At 56.4% G+C, this 17,538-nt stretch overlaps 1 protein-coding gene across 23 annotated transcripts in view; it reads right to left on the reverse strand.

The window, feature by feature from the left end:
* The window catches only part of DYSF (dysferlin), a 218,231-nt gene that overhangs the window by 68,539 nt on the left and 132,154 nt on the right, over positions 1-17,538 (reverse strand). For 21 of the 23 annotated variants that reach the window (XM_014836669.3, XM_014836663.3, XM_070511971.1 and 18 more), the window contains 6 exons: positions 17,319-17,412; positions 16,712-16,789; positions 8,522-8,703; positions 5,540-5,680; positions 4,697-4,726; positions 3,255-3,284 (listed from right to left, as the gene is read on the reverse strand). In XM_014836669.3, the coding sequence (XP_014692155.1) occupies positions 3,255-3,284; positions 4,697-4,726; positions 5,540-5,680; positions 8,522-8,703; positions 16,712-16,789; positions 17,319-17,412 (555 nt within the window). The remainder of the gene's footprint in view (positions 1-3,254; positions 3,285-4,696; positions 4,727-5,539; positions 5,681-8,521; positions 8,704-16,711; positions 16,790-17,318; positions 17,413-17,538) is intronic. The other 2 variants (XM_070511970.1, XM_014836656.3) reach the window with 1 other exon arrangement.

Here is a 17,538-nt window from a genome sequence, read left to right on the forward strand (position 1 = left end):
CACCAGTAACCCAGAGACCCCTTCTTCACCCAGCAGGGTACAGTCAGGGGACCCTCTGGACATTCAGATCTTGGCTCCGAGGGGAGCTCCAGGCGGGAGCAGCCAGGCCGGCTGGGAGGGCTCCATTGTCTGCCTGCCCCACCCAGCTCGTTAGGAACAACATGTTGCTCTAATTACACTTCCCAGGAAAAACAGTGTTTTAAATTAAGGCCTTGAGGGAGGGATAGGGGGATGGGGGACCACTGGGTTTATTTTCCTGATTGCAAAACACCAAATTTTTCCTTCTAGTGGATTTGGGGGTACAGGAGAGGACCTTGTATATATCTCAGACTAAAAGCCATAGCCTGTCACCTGGATTTGGAAACGCAGATGGAGTGACATCTGGTTGGCCCCCTGAGCCCATAGTGAAAACAGCCATGGAGCATGCAGTCCCTCCTATCAGGGCACTGCCAGCTACGGAGCAGGACAAAAGAATCAGAACCAAGGGTAAGACTGGGAACCATGGCCCCTTAAAACGGTCAGGCCTGCAGGCCCCTGCTCCCTTCCAAAGGGTTCCCAGGTGGGGTCTTCCCCTGCATATGCTCCACATCCTAGGGATCCGCCGTCACCTCTTCTGCTAGGTGTGCACGTGTGCACATGCCCTCGCGGGTGTGAACACTTGCACACACTCACACATGCATGTGCACACTCTCCAGTTCTCAGGAAATCTAAAATTGCAGTTTCTTTGAACTCATTCCCCTTGGCAGTGCAGACCGCCTTTGTTCTCCAGACAAAAAGGAAAAGAAACGAGACAGAGGGCTCAGAAGAGGCGGGGAGAAGGAGGGAGAGAGGGAGCCAGGGCCAAGGAGCAAGGAGGAAGAGAGAAACATGAAGGAAGAGCTGGGAGAGGACAAGGCGAGCAAGGGAACAGCATGCTACCCAAACAGAGAGACAGGCTGGGGAGCAGGCAGGGAGGGCCCCGTCCACCAGTCCACCCGTGCTCTCTGTGAGGACCCAGGTCTCCCAGATGTCACCAAAGCCTCAAAGACACAACGCAACAGTCTAGAGTCCCCACTAAGAGCCCCCACAGAGCGGTGCTCCAGATGGGCATAAAGCCTGGCGGAGAGGAAATCTTGCTGCCCACAAACTGGCTCCAGGCAGCGATGCACCCCCAGCCCAAGGCACCGCCGCCCGGCACCCCTCCCCCACCCCTCTGCCAATCCCTGCGACAGAAGCGAGCTCAGTGTCACCTCTCCAAGAACAGCACAGGCAGATGGCATTTCATCCCATTCACACACACTTCGTCTCCCACACAGGCGTGGGCTGTGCTAGTCCAGGGCACCCCGTACCTGGAGAGGCCGTCCTTAAACCATCCTTCAGTCACTTGCCCCCTTCCATCCTTCCTGGCCCCTTTCAGTCCAGACCCTCATTACCATGACTGTCTCAAAAGCCTGCTAGCTGGTATCTCCTCCTGCCCCTCGCTCCCCAACCCACACCCCCCTGCAGCCAGACAGCTTCCTAACACACCCATCTGCCCTCTCTGCTCCCAGACTTTCGAGGGCTTCCGTGGGCAGTGGCCCAGAATCTAAGCTCCCGCTGCGGCTTTGCACAGCCCTCCAGGCTAGAGCACTCTGCACAAGGATCAGGCTGGGAGCCTGGAGGGGGCCGAACGGGGGGAGGAAGGGCAGAAGCTTGGCCACAGCAACGAAGACAGAAAAATCCCACTAAGGCGTCGGACTTCCTGCAGGACCAGCAGCAGCAGCAGGAGTGACCTGCCTCTACCCCGTCCCCCGAGGGTTCTTAAAGTTAAACAGCACCCAGGGTCTTGGTGTGAGCCTTAGCCTTCAAGTGTGGGAGAAACAGCTGAGCTATGGGCCCCAGGCTGGGGTGGGGGGCCCCAGGGGTGCAGGGGCGTCACAAGATCTTTTTCTCGGGTGGTTCCCTGAATGAGTTGATACTCTATTCCTTCTCCTGAGCCTCGGACCCTTCGAACCTGCTGGTCCAGCCCAGCCCTACGCACAGCCAAGTCCCGGGATCTGCTCTCCTCTGGTCCTGCTGACCCACACCGGCCTCAGCCTGGGGCCAGGCTGGCCCTACAGCAGGACACTTGGCCCTCTTCGGAGTCTGGCCCAAAAGTTACAGATTTTGATTTGCTTCCTCACAACGAGACCACAGCCACATCCCCACTCTCAGAATCTGGGCCTTCACTGTTATATATTACAAATCCAGTTATTAAGGATTTTAACTTTTATTTAATAACTCATCCCTGGGCCGGGCCTTCTTCAGCACAGGCTGTGGGTTTTGGCCACAGAGTGCTCTCCATCAAGAGAGAGGGCTCCGTGCTGCTTCCCTGGACGCGACTCTGCTCCCCTTTCCAAATCGGCAGTCTTTCGCAACTGCAGCCAGAAGCAGGAGGCTGCCCGTCAGGCGCAATTACAGCCAGCTCACTTGGCGGACCCCACCTTGGTCTGGGAGCGAAAGGAAGTGAGGTAAGGGGCGCGGGGCCTGCAGATCCCACATCCTGACTCTGCACTTCAAGTCCAAATTGCACCGAAAATGTCAAACAGTGTCCACTCCCAGCCTGGGGATTCCCTGATGGCAGGAAGTGGCTGCCCTTGTCCCAACCCCCCATCAGACCAGGGCTCTCCTTCCTGTCATTCCGCCCAGCCCTCTGCCCCTGCTCACTCATGAGGATCTGCTCACAGATGCGCAGGAGGCCATAAGGGAACGTGCTACTCATCCCCCATGGCAAAGAACATACTCTTGCTACATCTGGACGCAAATCCCAAACTTCTTCTAGAGCCTAGGAATCCCCAACCCACCCCAGCCCCTCAACCAGCCAGGCCCTAAGCTGGTGCTTGGCCCCTTGGGTCAAAGGCACATTCCCTACCTTCCTCCTGCAACAATGTCTGGCTAATGCTACCTCCACCAGAAAGGCTTCCTTGACTGTTCTGGCCCCTTATGACCATTTTATTCTTGAAAACATGCCAGATGAGATTCTGTATTGCTATTGTTGAGATCTGGGTGAATCTGACCTCCAAGGGGGCAGCAAGCCTTCTAGGGCCAGAATCACACCAAGACACGTCCCAGGCAGCCCTGGATCCATGCAGAGTGTAGGGAATGAACTCCAGACAGGTTCCCACATGACGGATGCCCACTGGGGCACCAGGAACCCAGAAGGCTCGGGGCACGTGCCAAGAGGCTGGTCCTACCATCCCTCTATCGCTGCTCACCGACCCCCAGCCATGGGCCACAGCCGTGAGGGTCCAGCTCACCTCTTCCAGGATCCCTGATGTATCCTGCACCTGGACCACATCATGGGACGTTGCACATCCAGGATATAGTGGAGGAGGAGAGGAGGGAGGGTAAAGTTCACCATTAGTGATGAGGAGCACTAGGCTGGGGCAGAGATCAGCACCCCAGACACCACCCTGAGAGGAGCCAACAGAAACCACTCCCATCCAGGGAGGGGCGACGTGCTTCCAGGCACGGCCTCCACACTGTCCCTGAGAAAGAAGGTGTGATGGACATTGATGCAGAGGGACTGGCGGGAGAGGCCAAAGCTTAAACCTAGAGCCCAGGCCCCTCTGGAAGTGACTGGAGAAAGGCAAATGGCAGACAGGTGGCGGGAAGGGCCCAGCCCTGTGCAGCAGCTCCAGGAAGCAGACAGGCCTAAGGCCCCGGAGCTGCAGCAACTCCCGGAGTACGTGAACTTGGAGAGCCAGGGAGAAAGAATCTGGATCCCCAGGGGCTGGCAGACCTGAGAGCGGGAGCTTGGGCTGGACAGGAGAGGGAGCAGGAGAGAGAGGGCTGAGGGATGCCGGGGGTGGAGCAGAGACAGGGGTGAAGGAAGGCCTGCATGGTAAAAACTGTCTGCAGATTGCATGGACTGCCTTGTAAGGGGGAAGGCATCCAAAGACAGACCGGATGACCGCTCCTCCAAGATGCAGCTGAACCTGACTGAGAACAGTATCTCCTGAATCAAATTAGCCTGGGTACCAGGAAAGGGTCTGCATTTTCTACCATGCCCCCAGGAGAAGGAAGGAGAGCAGGGAGAAGGGAACAGAGCCCCCATCACTAGTAGAGGAGGAAAAACTGGTCATGGTGGGAACAATGAGTTGGGGAAGATGGTCTAAGCCAGAGCTTCTGAAACTCGAGTGGGCATCAGAATCCCCTGGAGGCTTGTTAATTTGCAGGTTGCTGCACTGCCCCTCAGAGTTTGCTTCAGTAGGTGTGATGTGGGAGCCAAGAATCGGCATTTCTAACAACATCCCAGGTGATATCACACTGAGAACCACTGGGCTAAGTCGATGGTGCTCAGCCCTAGCAGCACATTAAAATCCCCTGGGAAGCTCTGAAAGATACCAATGCCTGGGCCACATCCCCAGAGACTGTGTTCCATCTGGTCTGGGGTGGGGCCTGAGCACTGGTGATTTTTCAAGCTGCCAAAGGGATTCTAACATGCAGCCCAGCTGAGAGCCCGTGGGCTGGATGACCATGAGGTCCCTACACTCTGAGTCTGAGATTCTCCAACTGCTCAGGGAAGAAGGGCGGGAAAGGCCTGAGCTGGCCAGGGACCCTGGCCCTCACCCACCCCATCCCTGAAGGCGGGCCGGTGGTGGTATACACCTGACTGCCCTTCCTAGCTCATAGGGGGCTGCAAACACACAGAGGCGGGCCATGAGTTTGAAGAAGAAGAGGGAAGAGCAAGACTTACCTCAAAACCAGGAAGGTGGTAGATGGCCGGCTGCGGGGTAGAAAAAAGAGCTTTGGTCAGTGCCTGTCACCCAAGGCCCCATCACCCTCCTTTCTGTCCGGGCTAGGCAAACACACCTTCAGCCACAAAATGACACTCATGGAATATGTCAGTGATCACAGTTGGGAGTTTGCAACCTAGGGACTCCTTGGAGGTGCCCAGGAGTTGGCAGCCAGGTGCCAGGGGAAGCCAGGTTGCAGCATGCTCTGTGCCCCCTCCAGACACTTGACCCAGAGTAGCCTGACTTCCATCCAGCTTACGCCTGGGGTTCACATCACTCTAAGAGCAAACCTGAAGATATGGCTCTAACCCAAATCCCCTATTTCACAGCAGGGAAGTGCCTGGCCCAGGGTCGCACAGCCAGGCCATGGCAGAGCCAACACTACACCGGAGGTCCTGCCCTTACCTGTCCCTGGGTGCCACCATCACAATTAAGTCTCCCCGACCAGATCACGGAGGTCCTCCTCTCAGAAACCACGTCAGGATATGACCCAGGGAAAAATACATCCAGTGGCCAGAGGACTCAGACATTCCAGCCCAGCCCAGATTCCAATATTCTACCCCAATGTTTAGACAGTAGCCTAACTTGGGGTTCAGAAAAGAGGGGCAAAACCAGTCTCAGCAGGAAGCCTGAATTCCAGAGGTGGCGGTTCAGTGCTCCCCACTGAGCAGGCCTGGTGGGGGGAGAAGGATGTATCGGCAGCCCCTCCCCTCCCTCGGGGCATCCCTGCCTGTGCCCCCTACCCTCTCCTACCATGTACTCCCTGTCCGGGCTTCCTGGATCAGGATGGGGACCAGCCTCACCTTCTCTCTCTGGATGAGCTCAAAAGAGGCCAGCAGCTCGCCCGCCAGCTGGCTGCCCCTAGTCAGTGGGAACCAGGTCAGCCGGGGCATCCGTTCCAGACTCGGCTGACAGATGCAGCGTCCCATAAACTCATCTGCACCCTAGACCCGGCGTGGAGAAAGAAGAGTCAGCATCCCCCAGCCCAGGGCTCTGGTGGCCCAGGGTGATCACCAGGCCTGCATCCAGCCTCCTGAGCTCAAAAGGGCCTCAGAAGTCAGGGCAGCCCCTGGTGCAGAAGGGTGAGCTCTGCCCCCCTTAGAAGGACATAAGGACAACATACAAGTGGCCTCTGGCCACTGTCGCTAGATTTGAATTCCCATCAAGTTTGAGAAGTCCCTCTATACGTCCAACTAGTGTTTGTCTTGCTCTAATTTAATCAACTCTGAGCCCATTAGAGACGAGAGTGACAGCCTCCTAGCATTTCTCTAATGCCCTCAGTAGTACAGGTGTTTGACATTTCCAAGGACTTTTGTATCCTGTTCATTTCACCTTTAAATTCCCCGACTTTCCAGGTGGGGAAACTGATCGTGCTTACCAAATTATATGAGTCTTGCTAAAATGATGTTTTCATCTTATCAGTCCTTTGCTCAGGCACCTTCCACGGCTCCCCACTACCTAGAGGCTAGAGTCCAAACTGTTGCCCTGGCATGGAAGGGCCCCTCACTGCAGCCTGCTCACCTCTCCTGCCCTGCCCCGTTCTCTCCTTCTGCTCCAGCCTGCTGGCCTTGGCTGGCCTCTCTCCCCCTAGCTTTTCCACCGGCCATTTCCACCAGCCCTACTGCCCTCTACCCTTCTCAGCCATCACTCAAAGCCCTGCCTAAGCTCGGCCTTCTGACGTGGGCCTCTGTGACATTACTGGCCTGTGGACTCCGGCCTTGTGGCTAGCTTCCCTGAGGGCAGGGGCAGTGGGCAGAGCCTGGGTCTCAGCAAGACGGTGCTGCAGCCCTCACAAGCCCTGGTGCCTGGTCCAAGGCCCTCATCTGGAGAGACCCAGAGCAGGACTGGGAGGCATCCCCACCTGCAGTCATGTTACTGCTGAGGACATCCCCAAGAGCCATTCTAGAGTGGCCACCAGCTGCTGCATACATGCCACGTGAGCAGGTGACAGTCTGGCACTGACCACTCAGAGTGGACACCAGCCATGGCGCTGGAAGGGGTCCAGGAGGCTCCTCTGGGCCGGGCCTTGTCCCTTTAGTTGCTGGGTCATGGAGGGCTTGGGGGAGCGGAGTCCTTGCAGAGCCAGGGCAGCCAGGCAGCAGCAGCTCAGGGCAGTGGGAGTTTGCCAACAGGTATAGACTCCTTCGACTGTATTAACTATGAGTATAGCCTCTGCTCTCCCCCAGGACCGTGGAGCCCACCCACCCAGAAGAGGCCAGGGCTCTTCTCCCCGTGGGAGCCCTCCTGGGCACTGCCTACAGGAGAGACAGGGTCAGAGCAACATTTTAAAGAGGAGGAAGGACGCTACCGGAGGAGAGGGTCTGTGTCCTGCGGCCTGTGTCCAGCCAGCCCCGCACAGCGCTTGCACCTGCTGTTGCTTCTGCTTGGTCCCCTGGCCCCCCTGCCTCCCTCTTCCTCCTGCCCCAAAGGCACCAGGCCCTGTGCTCTTCCCCAAACAGTCCCAAAGAGACCCTTCCTCCAGTTGCTCATGCCTCCCACAAAGCCAGCTTTTCCTTCTGAGGGAAGAGCTCACAGTCCACACCCCCAGCCCAGGTCTGTGCTGCCCACTGCCTGCTGGCCACCACCACCTGGTGGGGTGCCCTAAACAGCATCACCTTCCCCCACCCGCTGGTCTCCACACCCTCCCAGGGCACCTGACATCCAGTCACGGCAACTCTTTCTGAAAACATCTTCCAAACTCTGCCCCCTCCCCTTTCATCCACTGCTGTCCCCAACCCAGGCTGGGTCTCCTTGCCACATACCCCTCGGCCCACACGGTCTCTCTCTTCCAGTAGCATCACACCTCTTCTTTGTAGAAGGTTGCTCTGACCCTGTCACTCCCCTGCTCCCCTGGCCTCCTACTCCTTTCTCCTCCTTCCCAGCCTGCCCTCCCCTCTCCTCAGTCTCCCACTCGCCCCCATGCTGTGCTGGAAGCCCCTCTGCCTAAGCGCCCCCCCCCCCAACCCACCTCAGTCTCACATTCCCCCCAGGGACCCATCTCCCCCACAATCTTCCCTCAGTTTCCAGCCCACGGTGATCCCTCTCCCTCCTCGGAACCTTCTAGAGCTGTGCTGCCCAATACCAGAGTCACTGGCCACCTGCAACTATTTAAATTTAAACTTTACTTAATTGAAACTGAAAAAAAATTTTAAATTTAGCGTCTCAGTTGTACCAGTCACATTTCAACTGCTCAACAGCCGCGTGTGGTTAGTGGCCCTCATTTTGGACGGCACAACCACAGAGCACTTCCGTCAGACAGGAAGTTCTGTTGGACAGCTCTGCTCAGAGGGCCCTGCTGGTGTCTCAGAACCACATGGCACTTTGGGACACGCTGTCTCACTGGAAGATTCTCCACCCTGTGGGTGAGCCTCGGCTCCCGCCTAGACTGGGAACCCCAAGTGATGGGCCGCTCAGCCCAGTGGCCAGTGTTGGGAAATGTTTGTGGAGTCAAGGAAGCTCTCTGATGGGGAGAAGGGACTGGCCTGGGGTCATCAAAGCAAGTTAGAGGCAGAGAAAACCCAGGCTCCTGATCCAGAGCCATGAGCCCTTTCCTGATCTGTCCCCACTCTCTGCCGGGGCACAGCACATGTGCTAGCAATCCATTTTTAATTACTCTAAAATAGTTTTAAACACTCTTAGCCCGTGGGGTCAGGGGAGAGGCCATCAGTCCCAGCCTTAGGGAGCACCCTTCTGGTTAGGAACCCATGCTCCCCAGCAGCATCTCCCCTTGGGCCCTGGAAGGGGTGGGCAGTGAGGGGACAAGGGAGGAAGGGAGGCAGACTCACGTAGGTGTCATGGTCGTATAGCTCCACCACGATGCTGGGCGGCTGCTCGGCGATGCTGGGCGGCTCACCAAAGATCTCGATCTCATAGAAGATGAGTGTCTGGTCCCAGGTGGGGTTCAGGGTGTTCTTCACCACCACTGTCTTCTGGCTCTGGTGCAGGAAGGAGACGATTGCGTAGGGATCTGTGTGGGTGCAGGAAAGGGAGACAGGACACAGCAGAGACTGTGAGAGTCGCCTGCTCAGGGGTCACGCAGGCACAAAGCTGGAGCAGAACTGTGGCTTCCAGTCTGGAGCAACAACATCAGGCTGGAGCCCATTTCCCTGGGGTCTCTCCCTGCCTCCAAGAGCCAGTCTGCTGGGACACCACAGGGAAATGGAGGCTGGATCTGGGCTAGTGGGCACAGAGATCCTGAGAACTCCCCCTTCTGGGTTCCTTCTTGGGCTGGCCGCTGGGGGCAAGGTCCAGCAGGAGGAAGTAAGTGCTGGGATGGCTCATTCATTCGTTCACTCATTCATCCAACAAGCATTTATTGAGTGCCTTCTGCATGCCAGGCTAAAGGCTAGGTGCTAGAGACTGAGGATCCAATTGGAGTAAAACCATCCATCCAAGCAAATATAAAAATTACAACTTCGACTAGTGCTTTGAAAAATAGATATAAGTTGCAATGGAGTGTATGAGGGGAGGATCTGGTTTCCTTGAGGAAGGGACAGTAGAGCAGAGATGTTGGTGCCATCAGAGCAGCATGCCTAGGTCTGCATTTCAGCAAGTTCACTCCAGCTGCCGTCCTGTGCAGGGAGACCGGTCACGAGGCGACTGCAACAGTCCAGGCAGAGATGGTGGTGGCTTAGAAGGTCAGGGCAGGAGAGAGAAGCACATGGATTCAACAGCTGTTTTGCAGTGGGTGGTGTGAGAGGAGGCTTAAGGCCCCCACAGCTCCCTGCTGCCCCCCAAACTCCTTTCCAGCCTGCCAGCCCCAGCCCTGCTGGCCTGAGACCCACCACAAGTCATTCCTTCTGCCTAGTCCAAAAGGGAAGTTGGCGTCACTAGAGAAGATTCTAGGGCAGTGGTTCTCAAATGTGAGCATGCAGCAGAACCACCTGGAAGGCTTACGCCGCAGACTGCTGGGCCCCTCTCAGAGCCTCATTCATCAGATCTGGGGTGTGGCCTGAGAATTTGCATTTCTAACAAGTTCCCAGCTGATGCTAACGCTGCCTTCCAGGGCCGCACTTGGGAAACGAATGCAAGAGAAGGTCCTATGGGACTGAGTGCATGTAATTTAGGAGAGGAGCAGAGGGTCTGGAGGAGGGGCTCCTCCAACTTCTCCCATTAGGACATCAGCCTGGGGGCAGGGGCCAGTTTGCTGCCATTTTGTAAGACTCAAAGTGTGAGATGCTGAAGGCACATGGGCAGGAAAGCCTAGGGATAAGGGAAGCTGGCAGCTGGATGCTAGATGTCTGGGAGGGCTGAGCCCAAACGCCCCAACACATACCTTATACCCTTGGCACCTGCTCCATCCTGCTGTGCCTTGCGTCCTCTGAGCCCAACAGTCCAGACCCAGCACTGCCCCTAACCTCCCGTGTGACCTCAAGAGGGCCTCAGTGGCTTCAGAGACAATGGCCTCTGTCCTCTAGCCTCAAAAGGGGGCTGAGATGTCCAGCTGCAAACCTGGGGCTGGGATGGGATGGGGAGACAGCACTTCCCCATAAAGGGGAGGGGAGCAGGACAGCCCCCTGGCCTTAAGGAGACCAAGTGGCACACCATGGCCACTGCACAGGAGGTGGCAGAGAGTGACCATAGAAGAGGTAGGAAGGCTAAGGGAGGCAATGGGAAGATGCCCATCAAGGGATGGGAAGAGCAAGGTCCAAGATTCTGGCTGTTGCCCAAGGAGCTGGTTTTCAGGGTGAGAGTAGTCTAAGTGAGGAGGCAGAAGCTATGGGTACTCGCTAGCTGGACAATGCTGGGCTTGGCTAAAAGGAGGCAGCCACCAGCTTGGGACCAGCTCATTAGCCTTCAGGCACAAAATCACAGTGGGGTCAAGCCTGGAAGACTTCCTGTAGGAAATCGGTCCTGAACCTGATTCTGGGGAGTAGAAGAGGGCAACAGGAGGCCCTTGGCAGGGGAAGGGGCAGGGCAGACATGTCCACCATGACTCACCACTCCCACCAGGTGGGAGCCTCTCTGGCATGGGGCTCCCCCTTCTGTGCTGTGCGCCGGCCCTGGCAGGGCTGGTCTCCAGCCCTTCCCCTCCTGCCCCTGGCAGGGCCCAGCGGCGTCTGTGCATTTAATGAGACCGTCTGGCTGTGATACCATCAGCTCCAAGCTCGGCAGAGAACCTCTCCCTGGTTCCAGTAAGGGAAAGAGGGCGCGTTCCGATAAATAAAACCATATTAGAGAACCGGCGAAAAAGCCCCTTTTGTTCCCACCCCCCGAGCTTCCCAACGCTTTATTTTTATAAGCGTGAGGGCCCCAGACCGACCGCGTTTACACAAAGATCACAATTGCACATTGTGGCGGCTGTGCGCGCTGTATTGGTGTTGGCAGCACCCCCCACGCTGGCCCCCGAGCAGGCCGACTCCTTCCAGCAGCCCCGTCAGCGCAGGCAATGAGCTCAGCGCTGGGGGGGACGGGGAGGGGTGGCTTTCAAACAAGAATCACCCAGACCCACACACGCGCCCCGCCCGCCCATGGGAGGAAAACACACACAACAAAGGCATTGTAAAGAGCAGGCCTGGAGGCCCAGGGCCTCAGACACTGGGCTACTGTGTGCCGGGGCCTGGCCTCTCCCCCCACAGGGCCCAGCCCCTCCAAAGAAAAGAAACAAGGGGGGTGGGGGTGCTGCTGAAGCAAGGTGGTCAGATGAAGGAAAGCCAGACAGACGCACAGACACATCCCTCTTCCAGGAAAGCCAAGAGGAGGGCAAGACAGATGCCAAGGAGAGGTGGAGAAGAAGGCAAGGGGCTGGCTCTTCTGGGTCCATCCCAGCCCAGAGCTCTCCCCAGGGCCACTCCCCTCAGAGAGGGGCAGCATCGGCCCTCAGGCCTCACCCGCCAAGCCATACGAAGCACCCCGGAGCTGGACTGGAGCTCTCTGAGGACCACAAGCTGCCCTGGGGAGCTCCAGCCATAAACACGCAAGGATTCTCCTGGACTCCATCACCGTGAGAGAGCAAGGGACCAGTCACCAGGCCCCAGGCAAGTGGTTCTTTTGCGGGACCTGGATCCCCTCGCCCAGCAGCTCTCCTGCCCAGACTTCCAGGAAGGACACTCCTGCCTTCACAGTACCCTAAGCCTTCCTCATGGGCCCTCCCAGCAACCAGCTCAGACCACCGGAGTGGAGGACAGGGCAAGTGGTGTCATCCCACTTGGCAGAAGAGGGAGCTTTGGCCCAGGAATGCTAAGTCACTAGCCCGTGCTCACACGTGGCCAGGACTAGATCCCCTGACTCCGAGTCCAGTGCTCCTTCTCCCTGCCACGCTCATAGGAAAAATGCCCTTAAGAGAGGGTGCAGTTGGTCGCTAGGAATCAAGGCGGTGCAAAGAAAACAAGAATACAGCAATATTTTCCCTATAAAATTAAGAAAAATTGTTTAGAATTATAAAATGAGCGTTGGCAAATATTTGATGAAACAGGTACTCTCCTTTATTGCTGGAAGCAATTCAGCAACCCTTCAGGAAAGCAATTGGGCAACATGCCCTGGAAAACATAAAACTGTTTCTACCCTGTTTCCCATATTCCTGGGAATCATCCAAATTAACCAAAAAGCTCTATGTACAAAGATGTTCACGCCAGCCTTATTTGTAATCCATCACTCATCCAATACACAATTATTTACTGACCAGCATGTGGCAGGGAAGCTCGGTGCTGGGAACACGAAAATGAATGAGACGTGATCCAGGCTCTTAGGATCACGACCAGGTTGGAAGTGGTAACTAAGCAACAGTTATAATGCAAGGTGATGTACAACTTAATAGAGACATATACAAGGTGCACGGGGTGGGGGCCCCCCTGTAGCCCGGTGGCATCAAGTGGGTCTTCCCAAAGGAGGTTTGCTACCCTGAGTCTCAAGAACAACGAAGTAACCAAGGCAGACCAAGGAAAGGGGGCATTGCAGGCAGCCAGCACAGCACAGACAAAGGCACCAAAGAGCACGGGCGCCTGGAGACAGCAAGTAGTCAGTGTGGCTGAGGGAGACGGGGGCACCCAGGGCAGTGGGGACAGAGGTGCGGGGAGGAGGCCGCAGATCACAAGCAGTCCTGGATTCCTGCTGAGCAATTTGGACTGAATCCTGTAGATCAGTGTTTTCCCAAAACGTGTTCTTCAAAAGTGGAGTCCTCTGGGGAGCTAAGGAGCGCTTAACCAGGTCCAAGAGGCTCGTTCCCCACAGCCAGCGCAGAGCCTCTCAGCGCCACTGTGCCTTGTAAATCTGAGTGCGCAGGGCTTCCCCGTCTCTCTTGCTCAGGAACCCTTTTTAAGTGGAGCATTTCACAAGCCTCCGATGCACTTTGGAAAACAGCTCCTTAAGCTCATCAGGAGAATTCCCCCCCCCAGCCAGAGCCAACCTTAACAGAAAGCTGTGCTTCAAAAGCAGGGGTGGGCCGTGCAGGGAGCCCAGACATGGGAGGCCCAAAAGCACAGACTCTTCGGCCCTACCCAGGACGGCGTCTGGATCTGGGGGAAAAATGAAAGCACAGGTCCCCACAGACATGACCTCCGTGGTGGGGCAGCCACAGACCTCACTGTGGCCTGGCCTGGCCGCAATCCCCCTCAGGACCACCCAACGGGCACACAGCTTTGACCTCCCAGGAACCACAAGGCCAGCAAAAGGGCACAGGAGCTTCTGCTCTCTTGACCGATGCCCGGCCCCTGTAAATTAATAAATCGGCCTCTGATCTCCTCACCGTCTCTCATTTGCTTGCTCAGCCAGGCCAGGCACCCCTGAGCCCACTGACCTGTGAGGCTCTCAAAGAGGACTTTCGGGGCCCCGCATGCCAAGAGTCATCGTCTGGAACGTGGTGACCTCACAACAGAGCTGCCCAAGGGTGTCCATCTTAGTGTCAGCTCTGTAAGGAGAGCTCATGGCTCCCTCAAACCACAGCAGAGGTTCCCAGCTGGGGAGGGAGCAGAGCACAATTCCCTGGGGAACACTCTGGCAAAGCCAACAGCTTCCTCCTCCATTCCTTTTGAGAAATCTCAGTCTACCACATTGTTTAGGGAAGCGATGCTGCCCGTTGGGTATGGTGTTGAGAACATGTGATTTCCAAGTCCTCTCAAGTCATATCTTTTCCATTCAAAGTAAACCCAGTGCCGACTCCAGATGCTCGCCAGGCAATGGGAACCCCAGGCCAGTATCAAAGAGCAGTCATTTGAATTAAGCATCATTTTACATCTTTTATGCCTAATCGCTACACAGGCCACACACACTCATAACCACATGCCACACACGCCCTTCCAGTGGTCCAGAGAATTGATGCTGGCCGTATTCTCAAACCCCGCCCGAGGTGAATCCTCAGGCAGCCTGGACAGCAACAGATCTGTGTCCCTTTCCTGACTGAGTTTAATATCATTCAACAAGTGCTTCCAGGGAAATTCCTGTGTGTCCCCCCAAACTCTTTCCAGTGAGAAGGAAGCAGACACAGCCCCAGCCTTCAGGCAGCCTGAAGGCCCACCATACAGGGGACCAGCAGAGAGCACAGCTCAGGCCACGGGAGCCCCCCACGGTGGGGAAAGGCCCAGAGTGCCACAGGTCAGGGCACTCTCCGCCCCAGACACCTGGCAGGCAGGCTGGAAGATGATACCAGCGACAGAGTCTGTGCCGGACCCTCCCCTGGCCCCAGACATTCCAGATTCACACATGAGTTTCCTCCAAGCAATGCCAGCCGGTGGCCATGCACAGCCTCGGGCCGCCAGCCGCCCCAGGGTCAGTTCCAGGGGAGAAATTGCTTTGGTTTAGGGTTTGGGAGTGAAAATAAACACTCTGGGTTTTATAGGTTCACCGTGTTGGCTGCTGTTTTCCTTTCCAGCAGCTGCTCAATCAGGCCTTTCATTCAGAAGCCAGTGGCCTCTGAGGAAGCCCTGGGCAGTGCCCTCAAAGCTCAAGGGATGTTTATTTGAGGGAGGGGGCGGGGCCAGGATGGAAAGTGTGACATCTCTGCAGGCTAGGACCAGGCCGACCCTGCCTGCAGTCCGCAGAGGAGAACACTGGCTCCTGGTGTGGGTTCCCTGGAAGAGTTCCCCCTCTGAGGGTTGTCCGCCAGCCCAGCCCACAGAGGACAAGGGGCCTTCCACCTGGGCCCCACCTCACCGCTGCCCCATACAAACCCACCGCCTGCACCCCACTCTCATGCCCTCCCCAAAGGAAGAGGAAGCAAGGGCATGAATTATCCACTTCTTTTTCTCAGAGTATGTTCTAACTGTCAGAGAGCATCCTGCGGAAGTTTCCCAGGAAGTTACAGCTGCAGATATGGGTGCTGGTTTTGCATACGCTTTGCAGAGGGCGCTCTCAGGACCCTGGACCCAAAGCACAGAAGAGAAATTGCTCCATCCACCCTGCGCTGGGCTGCACGGGGCTGGAGAACAGGCCACTGAGAGGAGAGGACTGTGGGCAAGCACAGCTGCTGTGGAGGAGGAACCAGAGTGGTCTCCCAGGAGGAGGGGGCCGGGAAGGAGGACGGGGATGGCTCAACACTGTGGTGCCATTCGGCGAACAGAGGGTCCCTCCCATAGAAGAACTCATTCTCCTCAACTAAATAGCAAGCATTTGGAGGGTGGTGTGCCACTTGTCAGTTATTTCAACTCAAGCAATTTCCTCAAGCTATCTGAGTCTCAGTTTTTCATCTGCAAAATGGGGATGTTAAATACTTCCTTCATGGGAAAGTTGCAAGGGTTACATGAAACAAGGTCAGCAAAGGGCCTGGGCTCCCAGTGAGCACTCAGTAAGTGTTAGTTCTTTAGATATCAAGTGCTGTGAGTTCAAAGGTAAGACCAGGTCCCTTCCTGGAGGAGTTTGTGGTCATGGTCAGAAGGATGTGGCAAAGATGGACAGCAATTGTTCTAAGCAGTGAGTCAAGGCTTTGAGAAAGGTGCTGGCAAGGTGCTGGCCAGGTGCTGATGCCAACCAGCTCAGCTTGGGGAAGAGTCAGAGGGCATCTGGGCTGGGTCTTGAAAGATGAGTAGGAGTTCGCTGGGTTAAAAATAGGGAGGAAATGCATTCTAAGCAGAGAGAACACTGAATACAAAGGCTAGGACTATGGAAGAGCTCAACAAATGTTGACAAAAGTTGGTGGGGCCAGATCTAGCAGACAGAGGTGAGTCAGGGAAAGAGGAAACCGGCAAAGTACACAAGGGTCAGAGCACAAAGGAGTTGTGTGCCAGGCTGGAGAGGCCGGGACGTATTTGTCAGTGCCTACATTTGAAATCAGTGGAGTGACTTGAGCAGATTGGTCTGGGGCGGTGTGGAAGGTAGCAGGGAGGCCGGGAGATGACCAGAGTCCAGATAAGACGGGGCAGGGCCACTTGTCGGGAACATCTCCAAGAGAGATTCAGGAGCCAGAATCAACAGGACTGGGTGACTGATGGTTTCCAACCTGATGGATCATAGACATACACTGATGTGACACCAGGACCAAGGCAGGAAATGCAGGAGGCCTGGATCAGAGAGGGGCGGGGCATGTTCACAAGGAGGTCTGTTTGGACAGGACGAACTGAGGGGCCTCTGGGGCATTCAGGGGGAGATAGCTAAGATGTGGCTGGATGTAGGGGCTCCTAGGAAGTAAAGACCTGGAAGCTTCCCTGCCATGAGTGGTCACTGGAGCTGGGGGGTGCGACCCCAGTGCCCAGCAAAGAGGACACAGACAGGCTCCAGGCACATCAGGCTTAGCGGCAGTGAAGCTCCTGAGCAGGAACAGGCAGCGCAGCAGGAGGCCGCAGGAGGCCCTGGAGAGGGGGGTCCCGGGGGCCATGGGCAGAGGGGCTTTCAGGAGGAGGGGACAGTCAGAAAAGCCAAACCCTGCAGAGGTTTGGCCACCTGACAGCCAGGACACCACTGTGACCATGACAACAGCAGCCACTTCCACAAACACAGGCCCCACCCGCAGGAGAAGCTTCAGGCCATGTTCCCTGTGGTCCAAAGGCCCGAGGCTCAGTTCCCAGCTCTCAGTCTCTGGTCCTGGTCTCCTCCCTTCTCCCACCTACCAGAAAAAGAGTCCTTGTCCATGGCGGGCAGGTCCCGGGCCTGGTACATGTAGCAGCGTAGATGGTAGCGGTTCCCGTCTGCAACGAGGAAGAAACAGAGATGCCAAGTGAGGGGCTGGGGTGGCTAAGAGCTGGGGCTAGAGGTGAGGTAGAGTCTGTCCCTAGGAAGGGCAACAGAAGAGAGGCTGAACACAGAAATGACACATGTCACACTGTGCGGCAGCGAGCCGCTCACAGGATCAGAACAGACCACAGCTTAAAGGTGACACCTGAGGGATGCCTCCTTGGGCCTGGCAAGAGTTGGGGAAAGGAGGCAGAGAAGGGGGAGGAAGAGGAGCGGAGGCACAATAGATGATGGGAGCGGCCAGAATGCACAGGGCCTTGAACGCCTGCTTTCAACCTCAGAGTTGACACACACACCACATTGGTGGGCACACACACACAAACACACACACACACCCAAAAGACACTGACCCACCAAAAAGCACATAGACTCAATTCTCCACCGCGCCCACATCTACACCTGACTATATAACCCCACACAGACAAAGCGTGAGGTTACACACCCATGCACATCACCCCAGAGACACCTCCAAGCGTTACTTACAGTCGAAGATGCAGGAAATCGTGGGTCTGTTCACGCCGAAGCTCAAGGTGGAGACGGACACCGAATCTTCACTCCTGTCGTCCACCACGCCGCCCTGGAGACACAGAGCCGGTCATGGTAGAGTCTGACCCCAGAGCCTGGGGGTGGCAGGGAGACTGATACAGAGAGACAAGCTCCCGCGTCAGGAGACCTCCAGACAACATTCCTGGGCTGCCAGGAG

The sequence above is a fragment of the Equus asinus genome, chromosome 6 (genome assembly GCF_041296235.1).
Source record: "Equus asinus isolate D_3611 breed Donkey chromosome 6, EquAss-T2T_v2, whole genome shotgun sequence".
Classification (NCBI taxonomy): Eukaryota; Metazoa; Chordata; class Mammalia; order Perissodactyla; family Equidae; genus Equus; species Equus asinus.